The sequence below is a fragment of the Xiphophorus couchianus genome, chromosome 19 (genome assembly GCF_001444195.1).
Source record: "Xiphophorus couchianus chromosome 19, X_couchianus-1.0, whole genome shotgun sequence".
Lineage (NCBI taxonomy): Eukaryota > Metazoa > Chordata > Actinopteri > Cyprinodontiformes > Poeciliidae > Xiphophorus > Xiphophorus couchianus.
Window position 1 is genome coordinate 6,459,215 of NC_040246.1, and position 21,302 is coordinate 6,480,516.

The window sequence follows — 21,302 nt, forward strand, 5'->3', positions numbered from 1 at the left end:
GATACGAAGGTGAGTTTTACTTTCTTTAAACTTTGTGGCTAACATTAGCTTTAGCTTATGCTAGACATTTGTCTTGTAAAAATGTGCTATTTAAGTATCTAAACATTTTTCATCCATTCTAACGGACAATGTTTTTACCTTGTTTTCAAGTATATTACCTGCGTTTATTGTCGTTAGTGTCAGAGACCAAGTAACGGTCTAGGGTACTATAATGTCCCCTCCAGTTCTCCCCGGTTGCTACGCCTACGGCTCTGACTGTAATCCTGGACCTGTGCTTCTGTCTGCTCTGTCCTCTCAACCCTCAGCCGATCACAGTACAGTCACAACGCTCATACTGCTGTTCCTTCCTGTTGAAAGGGAGTTGTTCTCCACCACAGTCGCCCCGTGCTTTAGATGTAGAAATTGTTGGTAAATCAACAATCAGATGGGCTTAATTTATATCCAGTAATCAGTTTGTAACAGTGATGAACTAAAATTGTGACTGGATCTTAATCTAAGTATTTTTTGTTCAAATGAATTGAATTAAACTGAATTTAGACCAAACCAGACAAAAACTGGTTTGGATGAATTTGACCTGGTTGAATTATAAAGTGGACTAAGCTGACAGCAGTGCAGTAAATTCCCTGGTAGATGGCTTTGCTGACTTTATATTTGATAAAAACAAAGTGGACATAAACTGCAGATGGCGTTGCTGTCCAGATCCTCTCTGACTGTGGAATAAACTTCCCACTGGACTTCAAGCACCGTCGATTCTGTGCCTCTACACTTTTCCTTTAGGTTCTGGGACCTTAATTCCAAAATTAAAGTCAAAATGTATTTTCATCTATAAAGACAACTGGGCAACTTTATATCCCAAGTATGACGCTCATGAATTGTAATGCAGACTGCTACAAGAGATCCTTCCTAACAACCATTTGAAGAACCTTGAATAACATGATATTTAACCATATTTTACTTAATTTTAGGATCAATAATGTATTCTTGAATTCAAATTGAATTTAACTTTGTATGTCTCTTGAGACTCCAGTGGTTGTCTACACCTTCTGAATCTCTCCCAAATTCTTTATTGGGCTTCGTTTCACAATCCTGACAAAACTGTGATTGTCCTAGACAGTTGTGCACATTGTCCTACCACACTTTCTTTCTTCCACTCAACTTTCCATTAACATGCTTGCATATAGAGCTTTGTGGCGTACCCTTCAACATTTTGTCAAGATAATAAAAATAACGTATTACATAAATCAAATATATAAATGAGTTTACTTTTTCTAACTCAAGTATTCAAATAAAACTTTTAGACAATCTTCTAATTTATCTAAACCCCTCCACATGCTGGCTTGCACGCCGAACCTTCCGGCAACTTGCAGGTGTTGGGGCGCAGAAAAAACTCCGGGGCCCAAAACAGAAAACGGAAGAGGGGGAAGGATAAAGATGTTGGAGAGACGAAGAAAAGCTTTTCAAAGTGGTTGAAAGACAGAAGGTAAGAAATGTCAGTGTATCAACAAGAGAGTTGTAAATATTCAGGTTAGCTTAAGCTAGCTTACAATGATGATGTTCGCATCCACCTCAAAAATATGTAGTTGCGCCCCTGGCGGAGAGCGTCAGTTACCCTGGCGCATGATTTCGCTCTTAAGCACCTTGACAGAAAACCGTAAAGCCCTAGCGGAATTTCAAAAACATTTTTAATGGAGCAGGCATGCGTATCAATGTCATGACCGAGTTTGATACCGATAGTGCGACATTTGTGGGAGTGACCGCGATTTCAAAATTGTTTTGGGGTCAAAAATCCACTTCATTTCTCACTCTAACGGAGCGGCAGTTGGTTTCAGTTACACTCTGCGTTTCAGCAGTTGGAAATTTTGCTCGTTTTTCGCGTCACTCCGAATCCCACTAAAAATAATGGCTCCCTTCTCGGCATCGAGCCGCACGTTTTGATACCACTTTTGTGGGGGCGCACGCAGCGGTACGAGCCGCATTAACGGCGATGGTTAGAAAAATAAATACATAAAAACATAAAGAGACATTCTATTGGGTGTAGAACAATAGGTGCCTGCCATGCAGTGCATGGAGGCTATGCGTTGCTATGGGCAGGCCCCAACTAAACAAGAGAAACACATTCATTCATAAACCGATTACAGATTTTATTTTATTAAAAAGAATTTAAGATCACAGAAAAAAAAGAGGCTTTTTAGAGTATGTTAGGGTGACTGATGTTGACTGCAGGGCAGAAAAAAGATCCGGTCATCTCTGATATTTACAGCGAAAGGGAAGGTTGAAAAGTGATTGTTGACCCAAAAAGAGGGACGAGAAAAAGGTATGGCTGAGAACATTCAGAACACATTCAAACACATCTGCCAGACAAAGATCCATCACTGCACTGGATATGAACAATGATCAACAACAAAATCTAGAACTTCTTGGATCCATTAACACTGAATACGGGTGCAAAAAATGTAAGCGGCTCGTTTTTGACCTGTTAAGATGATGGAACGGCACGGATACTCGGCTTCGATACTTGAGTTAATTACAATCGGACGATACAGTGCCTAGAAGCTGGTATCTATGGTAACCGCCTTAAAAGATGAGGGCAGGGAGGGATGGAATATACTTTTAAGTATGTAGGCCACAATTTGGCAACAAACATGATACGTATTCAAGAGAAAAAAGAAAAAAAAACAAAACTGTACAAACAGACAAAAACACACTTGATTTAAAACTTTAGTACTAAAGCTACAGAGTTGAAAATATGTTTATTATATTTTTTAAAACGTTTTTAACTTTAAAAAGCTGTTATCTAGAGAATGTGAGACAGCAGGGGGGATTTTCTTTGCTCCCTCGGGGTCGAACAAGCCTCGATATGCGTGGTCGGCGCTTAGGCTTCCTCTGGGTCAGCTGAGAGCTGTTGATCTCTTGTCTAGGTGTGTCGCTCCTCGGCCATCGTCGCCACCGATACACTTCACACACACTTCAAACACCACATACAAGAGATGGCGAGCAGACAGCAAAGAAGTGGAACATTAAGTAGGGAGATCCTGTTTATGTTTGATTCAACCAGATGGACTGGAGTGCAACACCAAAAGAAGGAAGGAAGGAAGGTTTTTGGGAGGGGAGCTGTACAGAGAACCATGGCGCTCTGTGACCATGAGCTAAAATCTGTGCATCGCTGTTAACAGGAACTGTAAAAACTGGGTTTAAAAGCCAGAGCACCATCGGGACCACCACTAATGAGAGCTAAACCGACAGGCTGCGGAGGAAGAGGAGGAAGAACACGAATGGGACGAAGTTCTTGAATAATTCTGACTGCAGGACCTCTGATCCGCACCAGACAGAGAGGGAACACAGTGGATCCTCTCTTCCAGGCTGGTTCCGGACGGTGCCGATCCACTAGACGGACATCCTTCCATCATGTCTCGGAGAAACATAGGCGTCCTTTAACACTTTAACACAGTATATTCTTCTTTGTAAAGAGTTTGATTGTTAGGTGGTCCAGGGTTAACCGGCCCAGACCACCCCCTCTTTTTCAGTTTACTCCTCGTTACAATGCCGAACTCGTGATGATAACGCTTTCCAGATCAGAACATGGGCATGCTGAATCCCTGGAAATATGGACAGAGATAAAAATGTATAAAACATCCTGTTTACAGAAGATCAGAGCTGCTATTTAAAAAAGCCCCAGCAATAATAATTCCTACGCCAGAAAATGGAACACAAACAATGGATTAAAATAACTCCAGATCTATAAAACGTGATACAGGTTGACATTAGTACAATTTATTTTAGAGGAGATGTCTATTTATTAAATTTGCCCCTCAGATTTTAGCAATATGTATTTTCCAATTGAGCTTCATTTTAATTTCATTCCTTAATTGTTTCCCCTTCTTAATTTGCTAAAGTTATTTATCACTATCATTATGTACAATTATTTTCAAAATTGATTTATTGTATTCTCTCTCATTTACAGATTATAATCATTACCAGGAATTCTAATTTAAAACCTCTAAATAATAATAATAAAAAAAAGATATCCACTAATATAATAATAAAAATATTTGTGGAAAAAAAATTAACGAATAAATAAATGTCTTAATTTAAAAAATGAAAGAAATTTAGAGCACATTTGTTGACCTCAAAAGTAATTTGATAAAGTTACTGTTCTTATTTTTATTGCATTTAATTGTCAGTTACATTTCTTCAACTATTTATCTATGCATTTTTTTCTTCATTATGCCAACAATAAATAACATAAAACAGGATAACTTGCAGCGATTACAAACACTTGTAGCTTCCAAAGTAAAGAAAGAAGAAATTACGATATTATATTTCCCTACATGTTAAAATACGTATCATAAAAATCAGAAACAACGTGTAACTTCACGTCAAAGACCCTTTTAAAACAAAATGCTGAGCTACTGACCAGCTTCAGTAAAGAAGGTCAATAATGGTATTAAATTTAGCCTTCATGCTAATGTAAGCATACATGATAATAATTATAATAAGAGCGTTTAAGCTAACATTAGCTATTTAGCTAATTTTGACCCAAAAACAGAAATCACCATTACCTTTCAGAAGGTAAATGTTAAATGCACAAGTTATTTTAGTATTGATTTTAAAAGAACACGTACCGACTCATCTTCTATCATTGCTGCAGAGTCAAAGAAGTCTGGTCTCAATTCTGCTCTTTCACGTCTGTTCCTTGACGGCGGCTGTGAAGAAAGAAAAAAAAGAAGTGTGTATCATTGCAGAATAGTAAAATAAGTTCTTCCCTCAGAAATTGTTTAAAAGTTATACAGCAACACCAATAACATCCTACAATATGATACATTTGTGATTCAAATCCCACATTTAGTCACAGTAACCTGCTTGCAGATGAATCCTTCACAACTTAAACCTCGACATCGCCCCACTCCTCGATAAAACCCGAACGGGTCGGGCTGCGTTTACTGACCAGGTCGATCACCATGGTGTCTTCAAACTCCTCGTTCATGTCCTCCAGCTGGCCCCGCGATGACATCATCACGTCTTCAAAGATGGGCTCTGCGTCGTCCTCCATCAGCCCGCGGCTGGAGGAGAAAACGCCGCTTACGACAGGAACGCTGTTTGAGTTTAGCGTAGAAGCTGAACACACACTTACACAGTCTGCCGGACGCCCTGATTGCTGCGCGACTTGATGTAGTTCATGCTCGTTCGGTCTTTTCTGTTCACCTCCTCCATCTTCTGCTGGCCGAGCCACGACATCTGTATCTGAGGACTGGAGGGCGAGACGCAATATTAGGACTGCAACTAAATTATTTTAGTTATTGAGAGATCTGTCAATTGTTCTGACGATTAATCAATTAAAACCAAACAACATCAAAATGCGAAAAGCTCAGTCCTTTCTACTTGACTTAACATCAATACAGTGAAAGGCTGATTGTTGATTATTTTTTATATTAACTGAGATAATTGGATAGCAAAAGGGACTAAAGGGTGATTTTTTTATTTATTTATTTATTTTTTAACACAATTTTAAACGTTTGAGGCTAAAGATGCTACTTAAGAAGTTTTGGGTATTACATATTTACAGAAATATTTTTTTATCATTTTTTAAAATGCAAAATGTATTTATGTTTTGTACAGTTTTGGCTTAATTACTGCTCTCAGTACGTTTAAAAATCCAGCTAATGATTAATCAATTACCAAATTAGTTGATTAACTCATCATGATTAATCCGATTAATTGTTGCAGCCATACTCAACATTATTAAAATAAAAACTGTATTGTAAATACAATAAAGAAGCTCTGTCTTGTGAATAAGTAATGTTTCATTGCTCTCTACATTCTGCGTGGAAGTTCTGAAAACGAACGCACTTGTGGACGTAGTCGTTCTCCGATCCTGGTTCCGAGTCTGGATCAGGCATATGTTCTGCGGGTCTGTTCTCTCTGAGGACGGTCGAGGTGAGCTGAGGAGTCTGGAGCGCACTCGGCGTCTGGAGCGTGTCGTTTCTCATCATCCACGATCCCTCCACGCTGCTCTCCTCTGAAAACGAGCACACAGCTTCACAGTGAGGACGAGCGTCTTTCCGCTTCGGCAGAAGAGTCGCCCCTCGTCTAAAGCGAGCTCACCCTCTATGCGCTTCTTGTGCAGCGGCGGTCGTCCCTTCTTGCTCCGCACCGAGCCGGTCTTGCTGCTGGAGCCCGACGTGACGGACATGTGGTCCTCGTCGCCGCCCGTCAGCAGGCTGTTCCTGTAGGAGATAAGCGGCAGCCACACGTCCTCTCGACGCTCCGACATCGACTCCGACATGAACTTTTCCAGGTAGGAGTGCCTGAGGGAAGGGCATCATTTGACGATTTAAGTTTTAGGACTTTAATTTAGCCAAAAATGTATTGAATTTATATATTTTTTTAAAAGAGAAAACTTACACTGTCTTTTTGTCTTGTCGTATTAGCTTGGAGGAGAATTCACTCAGGACCTCCAAGAAGGCCAGGTTGATTGGTGGAAACTCTGATCCTCGAGGATTTTGATACTTAAATGCAAACTCTATTCCATCCCTGACATGAGCAGAGAGTAAAAAAGGTGAGCAGTGAGCAGAAACAAAGTGACGGAGCCATCAGGTAACCAGAATCATACTTATGCAGCGTTGCGACAGCCTCTCTGGTCTTGATCTGATCCAGGCCGAAGGTCAGAGCAAAGCGGCGGGCCAGCTCCTTAATGCCGCTCACGTGAGACGACGTCCGATCCAGATTGGGACCCTGATCCTGCAGAAGCTCGTTGAACAGCTGCGGCACGAACGAGAAAGACCGTGTTTGTGGGTGGGCACAAGAGGACGGCTGGAAATCTGGAAGCAGAGACGACGGCGCTGCCTCACCTGCTGCAGACTGAGTATGAGTGTCTTAGCGCAGAGAATCTTATCCGTCTGTCTGGTTTTGCTGAGTGTTTCCTTGATGATGTCTCCGTAATCGTTGTAGTACTGAGGCACAGAGAATAAACGGTCAAAAACGTGAGAAAAAAGGACAATTTGGTGAATCACATACGCATTAAAGAGAAACTGCCAGCTTTCTTTTCTGTATGAAAATGCAAAATTCACTTCTTTTTCCTGTTTAAGAACCATAAAGGTCTGCAGTGTTTTCATTTTAAAAACATGTAGGCATGTTGGTTATTACCAGGGCTGAAATAATTAATCAGAATAATCGTGATGAATGAATTCTTGAAATAAACGTTAACTAACTGGAATACACACTACAAAAAAAGGTAATCAGAGCAGTAATTAGGCACAAATGTATATTATGTACAAAATATTTTTACATTTTGCATTTAAGATATTAAAACAAACAAAAATAAACATTGCAAATATGTTCTATCCAAACCTTCTCAAGTCAGAGGGTTTAGCGTCACCAAGATCAAATTCTGCAAAAAAAAACAACCAAAAAACCCCATCTCCTATTAAAAATATTTTTGCTATACAATTATTAATAAGTTAATCCAAAAAATAGTCAACAGGTCAGCTGTTGATGTTAAGTCAAGCAGAAATAGGTCAGCAACATGCTGATGTTAGAATAATTTTTTTAGCTGCAGGTTCAACCACTGGTGATGGAAATGACTAAGCTGCATGTTAATGTATTTCAGGCCTTAAAATGTTAATTAAAAAAAAAAAAAAATCTAATTAATCATATTATTTATTTGCACCTCCGAACGCATTTCTAATCTCACATAAAAAACTTCCAATAGTAAAAAAAAAAAAATCTTCAAAAATGTTCAAAGTTTTTATCCGATTAATCAGTTAATCGTCCGAATGATCAATTATTGAAATAATAGTCGCAGCCCTAGAGATGATCCATTTTAGCAGCTCAACACACCTTCATGTAGTGTTTAAAGATGTCAGCAGCAGCAGGCATGTCCACGATGTCATAGATGATGAGTTTGCAGAAAGCCGCAAGCAAATTCCTCCTCTTATGGAGCGCCTCGATCTTGTTGGCCTCGTCCTCCTCGTCTCCCTCTTCGCACACAAAAACAGATGTGGAGAAAAACGGATTAGCAGAAACGCCAAGAGACGCTTCTCTTGGCGTTTCTGCCAGAATTATTTACCCATGCTCTGGTTCTCGTCGTCCTGGTCAATAAAGACGTGATCCAGGACAAAGTTCAGCAGCTCGTTTTGCAGGGTCCCGTCTGGGTTGAATACCAGCGGCTGGAGGCCCTCTCTGCCCCCGGTGATCAGCTGGTGGCTGAAGATCATCAGCAGGTCGCAAAGAAGCATGAACGCCTGAACGAGAGACGAAAAATCTGCCTTGAATAAAACCGAAACGAGACGAACGAGCGTGCGGTGGCTCGACGTTTCGGAGCGCTTTCACCCACCTGTTCTTTAACCGGCGTGTTGACGTTGGAGAGACACTGCTGGCAGACGGCGAGAAAAGACTTCACCACTCTCCTGAGAGCCAAGAGGTCGTCCTGCATGCAGGAGAGATGGACGCCATTTTGAAAGTGTCAGGAATGCTAAACGCTTTAACAGGAATCAATACAACGCTGAGAGCTCTACTGGAAACCTTCTCCTTTTCCTTCACAACACGACTGATGTAATGAAAGGCTGATGTCTGAATTAAGTTTACTTCCAATCGATAACCTGCTCAACAGCTCACAAAACACGAATGATCTTTTTATTCCTCAAACTTTGCCAATAACACACCACTAATTAAATATTAGAAATTTATTTAAAGATATAAGAGAAAATATAGAGTTCATATACAACTGATATTAATATTTCTCCTTAAAGCTAATTAAAATAAAATAAAAATACAAAATACAGTTAGCTTGGGTAACAATGTGTCGAGTTTATTTCATGATTAAACGCCCGTTAAAAACCCCGATCCTAACTCTGAGTCTTTGACTGAACATAAAGCTGAAATCTTAAGTACGGAGAGTGAAAATGCTTTCCAAGGTGAGTTGAGCACCTTGCTGGGGACCCCCTCGGTGATCTTCACCAGCTGCCACAGGATGGAGTAGTGAGAGCACTGCAGGGCCTGCACAGCAATCTGCTCCGGCATGGAGCCCTGCTCGATGCCCGCCTTCAGCAGCTGGTAGCAATTCCCGAACAAATCCCACCTTGTTAGATCGTGAGCGCTGAGAAGGAAGGAAACGATACAGGAAGTAGTAGATGTCAAAGAGGCCATCGATGTTTGTGGTGCGGCGTAGAGCTTTCATCCGATCTTTGTATGATTCAATCGTAAAATCATTCTTGGTTTCAATTCAATAAATGTACGTAGATCTTACTTGTGGAAAGCCGTAAGTCGTTTCAGAGTTGACAGAACGTTGTAGATGTCGTCATCGTCAGCCTCTTCGCCCTGCATGACAACAAATACATGTCACTACGTCTGACTGACGTCAGCGACACAAAAAAAAGAACCTTAAAAAAAGAGAAGGTTTCAGCAGATATAATGATGGCTGAATTCATCAGAACAAAGTCGTTCTGTTTAGTCGTACAAGTTTTCCATCTTTAAATTCACCATCTTGCTCATGTTGCTTATGTACAGGAATATTTCCCTTTTTTTGACACTGGAACTGGACCTTAGATCAGTCTGATAATCCGGAGCGAATTATATTAAAAACAGCTGATTTGAATCACAGTTTTTGTTACTTCATTTTATAAAACTCCGACCAAAAAACAGGATTTTAAAGCTTTGCTTTGCATTTTAACTCATGCTGTCCAAAAAACTTGAGTTCAGTTTTAAACCTAAAGACAAAAGAATCTAGAGACCCAAAATAATTTTTTTCTTTTTTCCCCTTCTTATCTAGACTTTAAAAATAAAGTAAAATTAGTTTTCCATAGTCTGTAGAAGCCTTGTTTGAAAATGCTGGGTCATCAAGAGTTAAGAATCTACATCTTTTAGGAAAGAAACTTTTTCTTACTCTATTACTAACACCAAATCTACCATTGTCTCTGTGGAAATAGTTTCACTTGACATATTTTACACATTACACCACACATTTTCTGCCAGAATATAGCAATAGACACCTGCATTTCAACAAAACATCCTTGATTTTCGAGGCATTCCTCCATTATGCGGAGAACACAAAGATGACACTCGGTCACCAATCGTACCTCCTGCAGCAGCTCTTCCACAGAGTGTGCAAAGCGGTCGGTCATCTCGTCGATGAGCTGCGAGCGGGCGATGTCCACGCGATTCATGATGGTGTACTCCTCGGAGCAGAGGATGCTGTAGGTTTTGCTGCAGGCCTCCAGGACGTCCGTCTCGATGTGTTTCTCCACCACCAACCGGATCTGCTTCAGCAAGGCGTCCAGGTGCTTCTCCATGCGCCCGGCGCTGTAAACGTCCAGGTCAAAGAACTGTGGGATCTGCAGCAGGTTGGCCACTTTTTCTGCATCTGCCTGGTACTGAGAGGGGGAGGACACAGTAAGAAGAGTTTGAAGTATTTAAAATGTAAATAAAAACAGCTCTATCACCTCATGCTTTGACACTTGGTAGAATAATTCACTTTTTCTCAGTGGACTACACTGACGGATTAACTGATGTATAGGAAATCAAACTTTGAGCGATTCATGTGACAAACAGATTAATCTGAGTCATTAGTCACTGGCTGCTGTGAAAGCTTACCTTGGATAACAGCATTGGAAGGGCCATGATGAAGTGTTCAGTGAGTTTGTTCTTGTCATCTATTTGGGTCTTTCTTTCTTTCGCTGTCAGTACCTGGAAAGGGAAAAAACAAAACACTTAGGGCATCAAAAACTTTTATTTTCTCTTAATTAACTGGTCACATGTTTCATCGTCACCCTAAAAGCAACAAAAAGTGAAATTGCAGTGATTTCAGAAGTAATTGAAACGGGGCCTGCCAAAGTGTGCCCGTTGGTTGGGACCCAGCGCTCTGATGCTAAAAATGATCTCTGATGCTAAAGTAAACTACAATGCACTCAATAGCATGTTGAGTAACATGGGAGTTGCTCCATTCAGTATGTTAAAATTGGTGTATACGCTAAAATTAGCCAAAATGCTAATGCTAGCCTAAAATGCTGTCAGTGGCTCGTGGGGCATTGTTGTCTTACATTGACTTCCTCCATTCAGTGTGCTAAACATGGCTAAGAAATAAATTTAAAAAAATAGCTAAAAAGCTTATGTTAGGGAAAAGGTTACTGCTCATGTTTGTGCTAATGTTAATGAACTGCCTTCTGATATTTACTTTTGCAAAAGTAAATATCAGGTGTTTACTTCGTGGTACTTCGTTACCAGAAAACGCGCTCATCTCTTAGCAACAGATAAACAACAAATATTGTTATTGTTCAAAAAATATAAGCTTTCTCCTGCTCTTTTGAAATACTATTTACTACCCAACAAGAATTGCTTTTGCTAGAAATGTGTAAGCAGAAAAGTGATTTTTTTTTTTTTTTTTGTCATTGGTGGTAAATATAAAACAAACATTGAACACAAAAGTAAAAATCTGATTTATACATCGTGGCAGTGTGTTACCAGAAAAAACCTCTGTTCATCTCTTAATACCAAATTGATAACAAGGACTATTATTGATTATAAAATAACAAGTTATTGAAATACTGCTTAGACAAGAAATTTACAGTTGGTAAATTTTGTAAAAGTAAAAATCAGATGTTTACTTTGTGGCACTTGGTTACCAGAAAACGAGCTCATCTCTTAGCAACAGATTGTTATCGTTCAAAAAACATAAGATTCTTCTGCTCTTTTGAAATACTAACTACTAACTTAACAAGAATTGTGCAGTTGGTGAATTTGGTAGAAAAGTGAAAATATTTTTTTGGTCATTGGTGGTAAATATATTATAAAAACAAAAATTCAACACAAAAGTAACAATCTGATTTATACTTTGTGGCACTTGGCTAATAAAAAAACAAATTATCGGCTCACCACAGGCTACTTTTTTGCATCCTGATTAAGGTACCATTAGACCACTTTTTTCCTCGTTCTTAGACAATTCAGCACACAAAACTAATTCATCATTATTTACCTATTGGTACAGCAATGTCAGCCTTTTTCAGAAATGATAAAGTATAGAAACATTGCAAACTAAAAGCTTGGATATAATTGAAAAAGATTTTAAAAAAAAGATCATATGCATAAATAAGTATTGTTTTTTTGAGATAACCCACTCGTTTGCCAGTGCCTCTGCCAACAGGTGGGTGTGCCTCGGCCGCCTGTCGGATGGTGCACACAGTCAGCTCTATCAACGCACTCTCCTGTCTGTCTGACAACACTGGAGAGAGAGCAAAACAAAACAAAAAGTCAGTGAGAAAAACATAAAACTAACTAGAGACAATTATCAGCAAAAGTCAGAGACAAAGAGAATTGAAGCAGAGCTAGAGTTTCATGAAACGGGATTTTATTACATCATTGGTCTTCCTGCTGCTTCTCAAGCTGCGATGTGCTTGATGTGAAGTAGCTCAGAGGCATTTCACAGGCATCCACAGAGAACAAGAACAGAGATTCAAAGAGCTAGCCTTACACTCTTCTCCCTGAACGGGCTCCTCCAGTAGAAGTTCAGTCATGCATTCCCAGTCTTTCAGCAACTCCTGAGAACTTTCCCACAGCGAGTCAACCAGGTACGCTGCATGTTCATGAAGCTGGACACAAAGGCACATTAAATATTGATAGAGACAGGCTTTGAAGGCATTAGGGGAACACGCTGCTAAAACAGATTTCTTTTTGGAATCGCATGGTGACTGCAATAATCTAGGGTTACACATTTCTAGCAAAAGCAAAACTAGCAAACATAATGTGGATTGGTGATTAATGAGACGGAAACTCTGTCTTCTAAACTACGGCTTAAAAGGAGTTTGCATTGAGATGCGTCTTACCTCGCTCTCCAAGAAGAAGAGAACCAGCATCCGGATGAGATTCCCATTGGGACTGCTCCTCCCTCTCCGCTTAGCCAGAGCTTCTTCAGCCTGTGGGTCATGGCGACTGAACAACCTGACGTTGACGAAGAGTTTGAGGTGGAAAGTAAAGAAGAGAGCCGTTTGATAATAGGTCAAAGTTATACTTCATCAAGAGTATGGCAGGGTTGGACTTACTTTCTGTGAAGGAACTCTCCTGCAGCAACTGCAACGGGTCGGTGAGCAGAGTAAACCAGGTGGTACACGTTCTCGCAGTCCTCGTTTGACAAAGCGTCTTCACTGCCCCTGAAGCAGACAACAACAGCAGCTTAAAAACATGCATTTTGATAAGCAACTAATCCAAAAAGTATCCAAGATTTAAACTAACTCAAAATTGTCAACACTTGTCAAATTTTATCGCATTGCAACCAAAAACATCAATGTGTTCTTCTAGGATTGTATGTGTTCAATTCTTTGTAGGGTGGCCTTGTTTTTTTTAACTCCATCCATCTTCCCAACAACACCCATCAACTCCCCTGTTTCTGCTCAAGGAAAGTTTCAAAGTGGGGAAGGTGTAATAAAAGTGTTCCTCCATGCAGCGTTTCGCATTCAACCTCAGCTTAGATCTCGTCTCACGATCCTTCTTCTACGTCTTTGTTTTTCCTACACAGACTTCTTCAGACATTCTTTCAACACCCATTAAGAGTTTAGATTGCAGCAAAAAAAAAATCCAACCCGCAGATGTTGTGTTTGAGCCTGATTCAATCCTACTAATTAACTTTAATCATAGGCTCAAGCCCAAAGTAAACCCAACATAGTTTTAATTAAGATTTTACTGCTTTGACCACCGTTTGAGTAAGCAGTACAACTTCTCCTGTGTATAGCTTTTGTTTAACATCATCCAGCTCCATCTTGTCTCTTGTTGTAACCGAGTCATGTGCGACTCATCTGGGATGTGTGTTGATAGGCGCATTGTCCAATGCACTCAGCTTGTTACAGTCTATGGAACTTCTACCCCTATTTTCTTTCTTTCCTCAACAGTGTCAAGAACTTACTCTTCTATTTAGACAGTAATAAGTAGAGTAACACAACTTTATATCGTGTTCCTAATGTATTGCCTGACTCAACCTGGCCATCAAGCACATAATTTCAGCCCTGAAAGGAAATTAAAACCATGTTTGTTTTGTTCACCTTAAAATAATGTACTACTTTGTGTTAGCCTAAAGAATAAAATCGCAATGAACCACATTGAAGTTTGTTGTTGTAAAAAAAAAAAAGACAAATAAGTTTAAGGGGATTGAATAACTTTGCAAGCTACTGGAAGTGCTGGGATTTCGAAAAACACCAAACTACTCACTGCAGAATGAGTGTGACCAGTCTAATGGCCTCTACAGCCACGTCGTACTCCTTATCCAGTGTCATCGACACAATCCGGTCCTGCCAAGACAGGCACATTTTAAGCAGAGGAGAAATTGCAAAAGAACTGAATTAAAATCGGCTGGGCTGCTGTATGCCATGAAAGCGGTTCTGATTCTATTACCTTGAAGCGGTTGGTGAAGAGCTCTAGCTTGGGGAATAGCTCTCTGTTTGTGTAAAGGTTCTGCAGAGCCTTCAGGCATTTCAGACGCACTTCTCCTTGCTGAAAACAAAGCAGAGAGAAATATGGATTAAACCGCCCTCTCCTGCCATTATGTAAATCTCACTGGAACCTCTGTAAAAAGTGGTCGTGCATCAGAGTGCTCACCCGGTCATGTAGTGTCCAGCCAACGTATTTTAAGTAGCTATCATTGAGAAACGCATCACTGTACATCTTCATCCACACCCCGATCTCCTCAATGCAAATGGCTCGAATCTCAGCGATAGCATCCCTACAAAATACAGACAATGCAAAAAAAAAAAAAAAAAAAACAATAGTTATGTAAAACTCTTCTATAAAATATCAGATAAATTAGAAAGGTGATAAGATGAATGTTTACCTGTAGCGATGCACGAAGATGCCTTTAAAGATGGAGTTCATCATATTTTCTATTTCATCTTGATTTTCCTGAAGCTAAACACAAAAATACCCAAAGGTCACATTCAGTGTTATTCCTTTACACAACATTGTATTTCCTTATGTGGAAAAAGACAAAACAACAAATGGATTTTCAGATGTTTCAAGCAACTTATCATACCTTGCTTCTAAAGAAATTAACACCATGGTGAAAGTTGTTATACAGCTTTTATATCGGACGGACGGACAGATGGATAAGCTGGACAGTAAATTAATGAACGGGTGCAACACTTAGCTAACAGGAACACAAGTAAGCTCAGGAAATAAATCTTTTCCCCTTTCCATACTATTACAAGCCTGAAAAATACATAAATCGAATTCCATATTCTTCAAGACTGTGTAGGAACCATGTGACGAGTCCTGGGCTCAAACTCACAAGCTGTGTCTGCACCTTTTATGTTTCTTTTCTTTTTGTTGCTTCCATTTACTTAGAATTTGGTTTTAGAATTGATTCAGGGATAATATCGGCGGAAACAAATCAATCCACCTCCTCTGTCTCGACAACAAAAACGTGTGAGATTTTGTTGGAAAAATTCTGAAATATTTCGAATGAATCTTGGGCAACATCTGTTCATGTAATTGGACATGGAGAAGCATTATTTAGCTTCTACCAGAAAACTGCAAAGATGCTGAAACACTGAGCTCCTTTAAATCATGACTAAAAGCTCACCTGCTTAGAGCTACCTTTGATTAGTATTAAGTGATCAACATATTTAATGTGTATTTAGTTAATGATATTGATAATGACATTTGACAAAATGTAAAATACATTGCTTATTTCATAATTAGTGACCGTCTGATGTAAAGCACTTTGAGCTGCCTTGTTTTAGTTAATGTACTATACCAATAAACGTGACACAGAAAAAATAGGTGAAACGGCAGATTTAGCATCAACCAACCTCCTTCCTCTTCTGTAGCAGCAGTTCCAGCTTCTCATTGGCTCGTTTGCCGGCTATCTTGTTCCTCTCTGCCTCATATTGTCTCTGAGTGTTGTCCTGATGGATGCTCAGGTTCAACGCAACATTGACTAGCGCCGTCATCAGCTTCATCGCTACACAGAGATAACTTGTATTAAATATTCAATACTGTGTTCGATCAAAAATCATTTTTCTTATAAACAAACCGATTTCCAACATCCTCGGCGAATACCTGCTAGTGTGGATGTGTGTCTGAAGGCTCGCACTTGGGAGTCCGACAGTCCGGTGAGGAGCGAAATGACTGTGTCCATCATGTACTCGTCATAGATGATGCTGTACTGACACTGGCGGATCAAAACGCCGATGAACTCGCAGAAGTTGTAGCGAAACTTTTTCCACATAGGGCCGGGCATAGTTAGAGGATAATCCCCACTGTCCTGTTGGCACAAGGTGAGAGAGTTTAACATCTGGACGTATATTTTGTACTGCCGAATTAAATGTTTAATCCATTTCAAATACTTATATTGTTTTAGACAATTATGTGTCACACGGTTTTTCTGGGAGAAAAAAAAAAAAGAAGAAGAAGAAGAAAACACCAGTACCTCATCAAACTCCTCTGTCATCTTACGGATGATCTCCGCATTCTGCATGTTCCTGAACATCTCTATCCTAACAGTGCCTGCAATCACAACAGCATGGGACACATTTTCATTTCTTGCTCCGGTCAGGTGACAAAAAAGGTGATGTAAAAGTGAAGCTAAATTAGAAATGCAACTTGTTACAATGGGGTAAAATCTTCATAAAGATATATATAAAAAAAAAAATAGAAGTCGCACCTTTGCACCCTGAGCACTGGATGAAAAAGTTGATGAGATCCAGCAGAGCCAAGTCTCTGTCCTGCTTGTATGCTTCAATCCACTCATCAACCACAGACTGCAAATACATAAAAAAAAAGAAAAATGTTCTCCTTCTGTAGAAAATAAGCCTTTGACATGTGTAACTAATAAAAAAAAAAATGGTTATGTCACATATTGTAATTTGCAACAAAGAACATTTTAAAACAGAATATACAGCCAGAAACTGTGCAATGGATTAAAGGACACTATAAATATTTCTTTCATGTATTATAACTTGGTTGTGTTGGTGAAAATCAGAAACTTTCAAAAGAAGAATCACTGCAGAGCTCTACATGCAAAATAGGAATTTATGGCTGATATTTTTGTAGCGATTATACTTTGAATCTTTGCTGAACGAACTTGGAAGAATGGTCAGTTCTGCAGATGGATGGATGAAATATGAGATGACAGACTAATATATGAACAAACAGAGGAGCAAATGGATGATGGATTGACAAAAGAAAACATGAATGCAGGATGAACGGATAGATGGATAGATGAACGAAGTCAAAGGAAAACAAGATGATTAACTGATGGATGAACACAAATTTAGGACTGTGAAACAAGAGAAAGTCTGTAAAGTCTGGAAAACACAAGAAACTAATTCCATACTTAGAGATTGTAAAAACCTAAGATTAGTTGTTGATTAAAAAAAAAAAAAAGTAGGAAAAGATCACCTGCATTGCACTCTTTCCCAGTTTGACGACTTCAAACAGGGTGACGGGCTCCCCTCCGTTTCCGTTCTGTTGAGCCACGCCGTTTGCTTTCCCCCTCCCTCTGGTCATGCTCAGTGTCTTGTCTGTCGGAGACTTCCGGGGCTTCTTATTGGACGTCTTTAGAGAGCCAAACATCAACAACAAAGAAAGAAAAACACTCGTAAAAAAAATAGGGGGGGAGCAGCAAAAAGATGTGTGCATACATGCTAAAAATCACTCTTGCCATTTCTCATACAGATCCTGTTTCTTAGCACCAAGACAAAAACTTCTACCTGTGTCTGTTTTCCAGGCCTTCCTCTCTTCTTCTTGCCTTTCATCTCTGGGTCTTCCATCTCAGGCATGTTTATGCTTAAGCTCACAGTATCCGTCGCCCCAGACTCATTAGAGGAGTCCCTTAAAGAGAAAAACGCCACATTTTAGTGTTCGACTTCTTTAGAAAATCAAATTCTGAACACACAAACAAATCTCCTGTTACAAATACAAACAAGACTGCAAACTCTTTTTTAAATTATTTTAAAACATAAAACTTCACATGTTTGGAGATCAAACCGAAGACTGTTAAAAAAAATATATAATAATAATAATTATTGTGGTGTTTCTCTTACTGTAGGACAGGAAGCTCCGAGGTGATCATCTTGGCTAGATGGGGAGCTGTTGACCTCTGCAGCTCTGCTTGTGAGCGTCTTCAGCAATGAATGAAGTCGAGGTGTGAACACTCTGGTACGGGATTGCCGGTACGAAGGGGGAAAAGGTCTGGAAGGGCGGGGAGGAGAGAGCCTTTTGGATGGACAGCGCTCAACTTGCCGGCACTTAACTCTCATCAGCTGTAGGATAGAAGAAAAAAAAAGAAAGAGAGAGAGATGGGATATCAAAACCAGTCAATGTGGCAATGAAAGATGAATTTACATGTCATTTATACACATCTGGAAACTTGTAACAACTGTCACAGTTTACATGAGGTTAGAGGTCACGGTCAGAGTGGCGCTGTAGTGCACGTGACTTTTACAGAACAATCAAATGACCAAAGAGAGACCATTCAGTCTGTCTGCTGAAACAGTCGTGGAAATGTGAAAAGGAGGACACCAACTGGTCAATTTGAGAACTACAGGCTCAAAATATTGCATAGTTTGGGAGAACTTGTAAAAAGAAATTTGAAGCAACCTATTGTACAGAATTGATGAAAAGATCAACTTATAATTAGTTTAAGCTATTAAGTAAATAAATTTAACTAATTAAAACAGCATAATTGGCTTTCATGGTTTTGCTGTAGGAAAAAGATGAAAACAAACTTGAGAAAATTAGCAATTTGATTGCAGGCGTATGATCTAATGATACACTTAAAAGAATATTTTGTAGTTGAAAAGCAACTAAAAAATCCAGCATAATAAAAACGTGAAAAAAAATTAGTAAAATGGCATGAATACAAAACATTTAAACCATAATAAAAAAAATAGGTAGGCAATCACTCAACAAATTTAGAATCAAAGATAAAAAGTAACTTTTTAAACAAATCCACTAAAAGTAATAACTACACTGGGAGGAGCAATACCTCACTCAACCACAAGAGGCAGCATGCTCCACAAAGTCCTCCACCCCAAATCTCCACATTGCTTAATTAGGCTTTAATACAAGGGAAAACTACCTTAAAAAATATATACCAAGACCAATTTAGGCTACAAACAGCATCTGTGGTCATTCTGTTCACCTACAGAGGATTTTAGCATCAGATTTCCCTCAGAGTGTGTCAAAGTGCATGCGTGTGTGTTTGAAAGTAGATCTAGGCAACAGTAGGGGGCAGGCTAAGAGAGTGTGTATTTAAATGCTGCTTTCCACACAGTGTTTGTAGTGCGGAGCAGCATGGAGCAGCATGGGAAGGAGAGCGCCTTGTTTCAACAGAAGCAGGCAGAGATAAGACGGGAGCTGTCCTCTGGCCGGGAGAGACCGGCCTTAGCTGAACGAGTTCAGACAAAACCCCGGAGGACTTTATTTATTAGGTCAGCAATCCAGCGAGACGTTTGTTTTACTGTAATAATGCCAGGTTAGGAGCTGATGTCCTCTTCTATTGGATTATGACACTTTTGCTGCACAGAAGACATATAGAAGCCTGTTTTTTATTATTGCCACTAATTCCGATCAGCAAGGAATGAGACAATGTGCAATGATGGCACTCAAAACTCTTGCACACACATAGACGCAGGTGTTAAATTGCATTATAAACATATTTACCCTATAAACATATTTTTAAGAGCGCCGTCTAAATAAGACAGTTGTGATACCTAAACACAAATAAATAAGCAAACAAACACAGCGCAGATCATTCACTGCTGTACATTCTTTGCATATTCATTTGTACATTCATTTCATATCACATGATAATCACAAACGTAAGGATTTTATGCAAGAGGCCAACTCAAAGTAGTCAATGATTTTCGATTTTTTTGTTGCCCCAAACAAATATCTGAGAAGTGTGGCATGCTTTTGTTTTCAACTTCACTCTGACACTTTAAAAAAAAAAAAGAAGAAAAATTTAAAAATCCAGTGCATCAAATTGTTTTCAAAAGTGAGCAAATTTGTAACTTGTGTGATTCTCTTCCTCATCACAATTATGCACTACTTCCTACTGGTCTAAGACATATAATCCCAATAAAATACAGCTAAAATTGCAGTCATAACATGGGAAAAAAAGTGCCGAAAAATAGTTTAAGGATATGAATACTTTTATGAGACGGTACACGAGGGACTTGCAGATAAAGTCTTTACACTGCTTTTTGCTTGAGAAGCAGAACACTGTACTGTCAAAAAATAAAAGAAGTAAGAAGAAATTCATGGCATATCTATGCAGCCTGAAGCGACAGGTTTAATGTTTGAATTGTTTAGCACTTTTCCCTTCACTACTAGAGATGCCAACAAGCCCACCTCCACAGTCTGCAACTTACAGGGTGATCTACATAAGCTGTTGGCTCTTGTTTACCATATCATATTTCAGCTTTCTATTCATCACTGATAAGCCAAGTTTATCTGAATGGATTCTCACAACATGTCTTCATTTAAAAACAAACACAAAAAAAATTGTCTGAGTAAGAGAGAGCAGGAAAAGAATCTGCCTGAATGTGGTAGTGTTTTTGTGTGTGTGTGTGTGTGTGCACGCTCGAGTGAGTAAGTCAGGAGTCGGCCTGACTCATTACCGACCAACAACTACATAATCCCAGATGTGCGCTCGTTTGCTTTAATTTTTGTGGCACTTGAGCCCTGTGTGGCTTTCTCACACCTGCACATAAACAAACAGACGAATGTAGCAGCTTTGGCCGTGGGCTATTAATAATTTGCAGCCGGTCTCCCGGACTACTCTTCGGCTTTTGGAAAACAAAGCAGACATCATTGACAGCATTCACTTTGAAGCAGTCAGCTGTTAAAGTTTTTATTTTATTTTCATAGCTGCTAAAAGTGAACACAGATTGCGGCAGGTCAGAGAACTGTACATATTCAATCAAGTCCCTGAATGCATGTTATTTCTAGCGACAGAAATGCTGTGGCGTATTGATAGTAGCTGATTGCTGTCAAATTATTTCTGACTTTCCAGTTTGCTGAAATACTGGAAAACAGCCTAAAGCGTTTCTGCTGAACCTTAGCAATTATTCCTCACACACGTTTCATTCCTAAAAATACTGATTTGCTGTCAAACTTTCTAAAGCTGCCTGAAAAACAAAGGCTGAGGCAGCTGACTTTTAGTTCAGTTCATCAGGAGAATTGTAATTTGAAACGTCTGGAACACATTTCACTTTGTGCCATTTTTTAAATTATTACTTTTTCATGCCATGGCTTTATTGAGCACACTCTAAACCACTTGTATCCAGTTTAAAAGAACATACCAGCATTTATTGCAATGCTAT

General features: G+C 39.4%; 1 protein-coding gene across 1 annotated transcript in view; it reads right to left on the minus strand.

Moving 5' to 3' along the window:
* Positions 1-2,124: 2,124 nt before the first annotated feature.
* Positions 2,125-21,302, minus strand: part of stag1a (STAG1 cohesin complex component a) — a 43,186-nt gene continuing 24,008 nt past the window's right edge. The window contains exons 2-32 of the mRNA XM_028000036.1: positions 18,018-18,236; positions 17,685-17,805; positions 17,374-17,529; positions 16,637-16,733; positions 16,403-16,479; positions 16,033-16,237; positions 15,783-15,934; positions 14,807-14,880; positions 14,575-14,698; positions 14,371-14,469; positions 14,188-14,267; positions 13,029-13,136; positions 12,813-12,927; positions 12,461-12,578; positions 12,108-12,211; positions 10,588-10,680; positions 10,074-10,367; positions 9,245-9,315; positions 8,926-9,094; positions 8,333-8,425; positions 8,066-8,240; positions 7,837-7,976; positions 6,849-6,950; positions 6,611-6,759; positions 6,403-6,531; positions 6,103-6,305; positions 5,848-6,016; positions 5,132-5,248; positions 4,946-5,060; positions 4,623-4,703; positions 2,125-3,596 (exon numbers count right to left, since the gene is read on the minus strand). Of these exons, the coding sequence (XP_027855837.1) occupies positions 3,573-3,596; positions 4,623-4,703; positions 4,946-5,060; positions 5,132-5,248; positions 5,848-6,016; positions 6,103-6,305; positions 6,403-6,531; positions 6,611-6,759; positions 6,849-6,950; positions 7,837-7,976; positions 8,066-8,240; positions 8,333-8,425; positions 8,926-9,094; positions 9,245-9,315; positions 10,074-10,367; positions 10,588-10,680; positions 12,108-12,211; positions 12,461-12,578; positions 12,813-12,927; positions 13,029-13,136; positions 14,188-14,267; positions 14,371-14,469; positions 14,575-14,698; positions 14,807-14,880; positions 15,783-15,934; positions 16,033-16,237; positions 16,403-16,479; positions 16,637-16,733; positions 17,374-17,529; positions 17,685-17,805; positions 18,018-18,046 (3,783 nt within the window). The 5' untranslated portion in view covers positions 18,047-18,236 and the 3' untranslated portion in view covers positions 2,125-3,572. The remainder of the gene's footprint in view (positions 3,597-4,622; positions 4,704-4,945; positions 5,061-5,131; positions 5,249-5,847; positions 6,017-6,102; positions 6,306-6,402; positions 6,532-6,610; positions 6,760-6,848; positions 6,951-7,836; positions 7,977-8,065; positions 8,241-8,332; positions 8,426-8,925; positions 9,095-9,244; positions 9,316-10,073; positions 10,368-10,587; positions 10,681-12,107; positions 12,212-12,460; positions 12,579-12,812; positions 12,928-13,028; positions 13,137-14,187; positions 14,268-14,370; positions 14,470-14,574; positions 14,699-14,806; positions 14,881-15,782; positions 15,935-16,032; positions 16,238-16,402; positions 16,480-16,636; positions 16,734-17,373; positions 17,530-17,684; positions 17,806-18,017; positions 18,237-21,302) is intronic.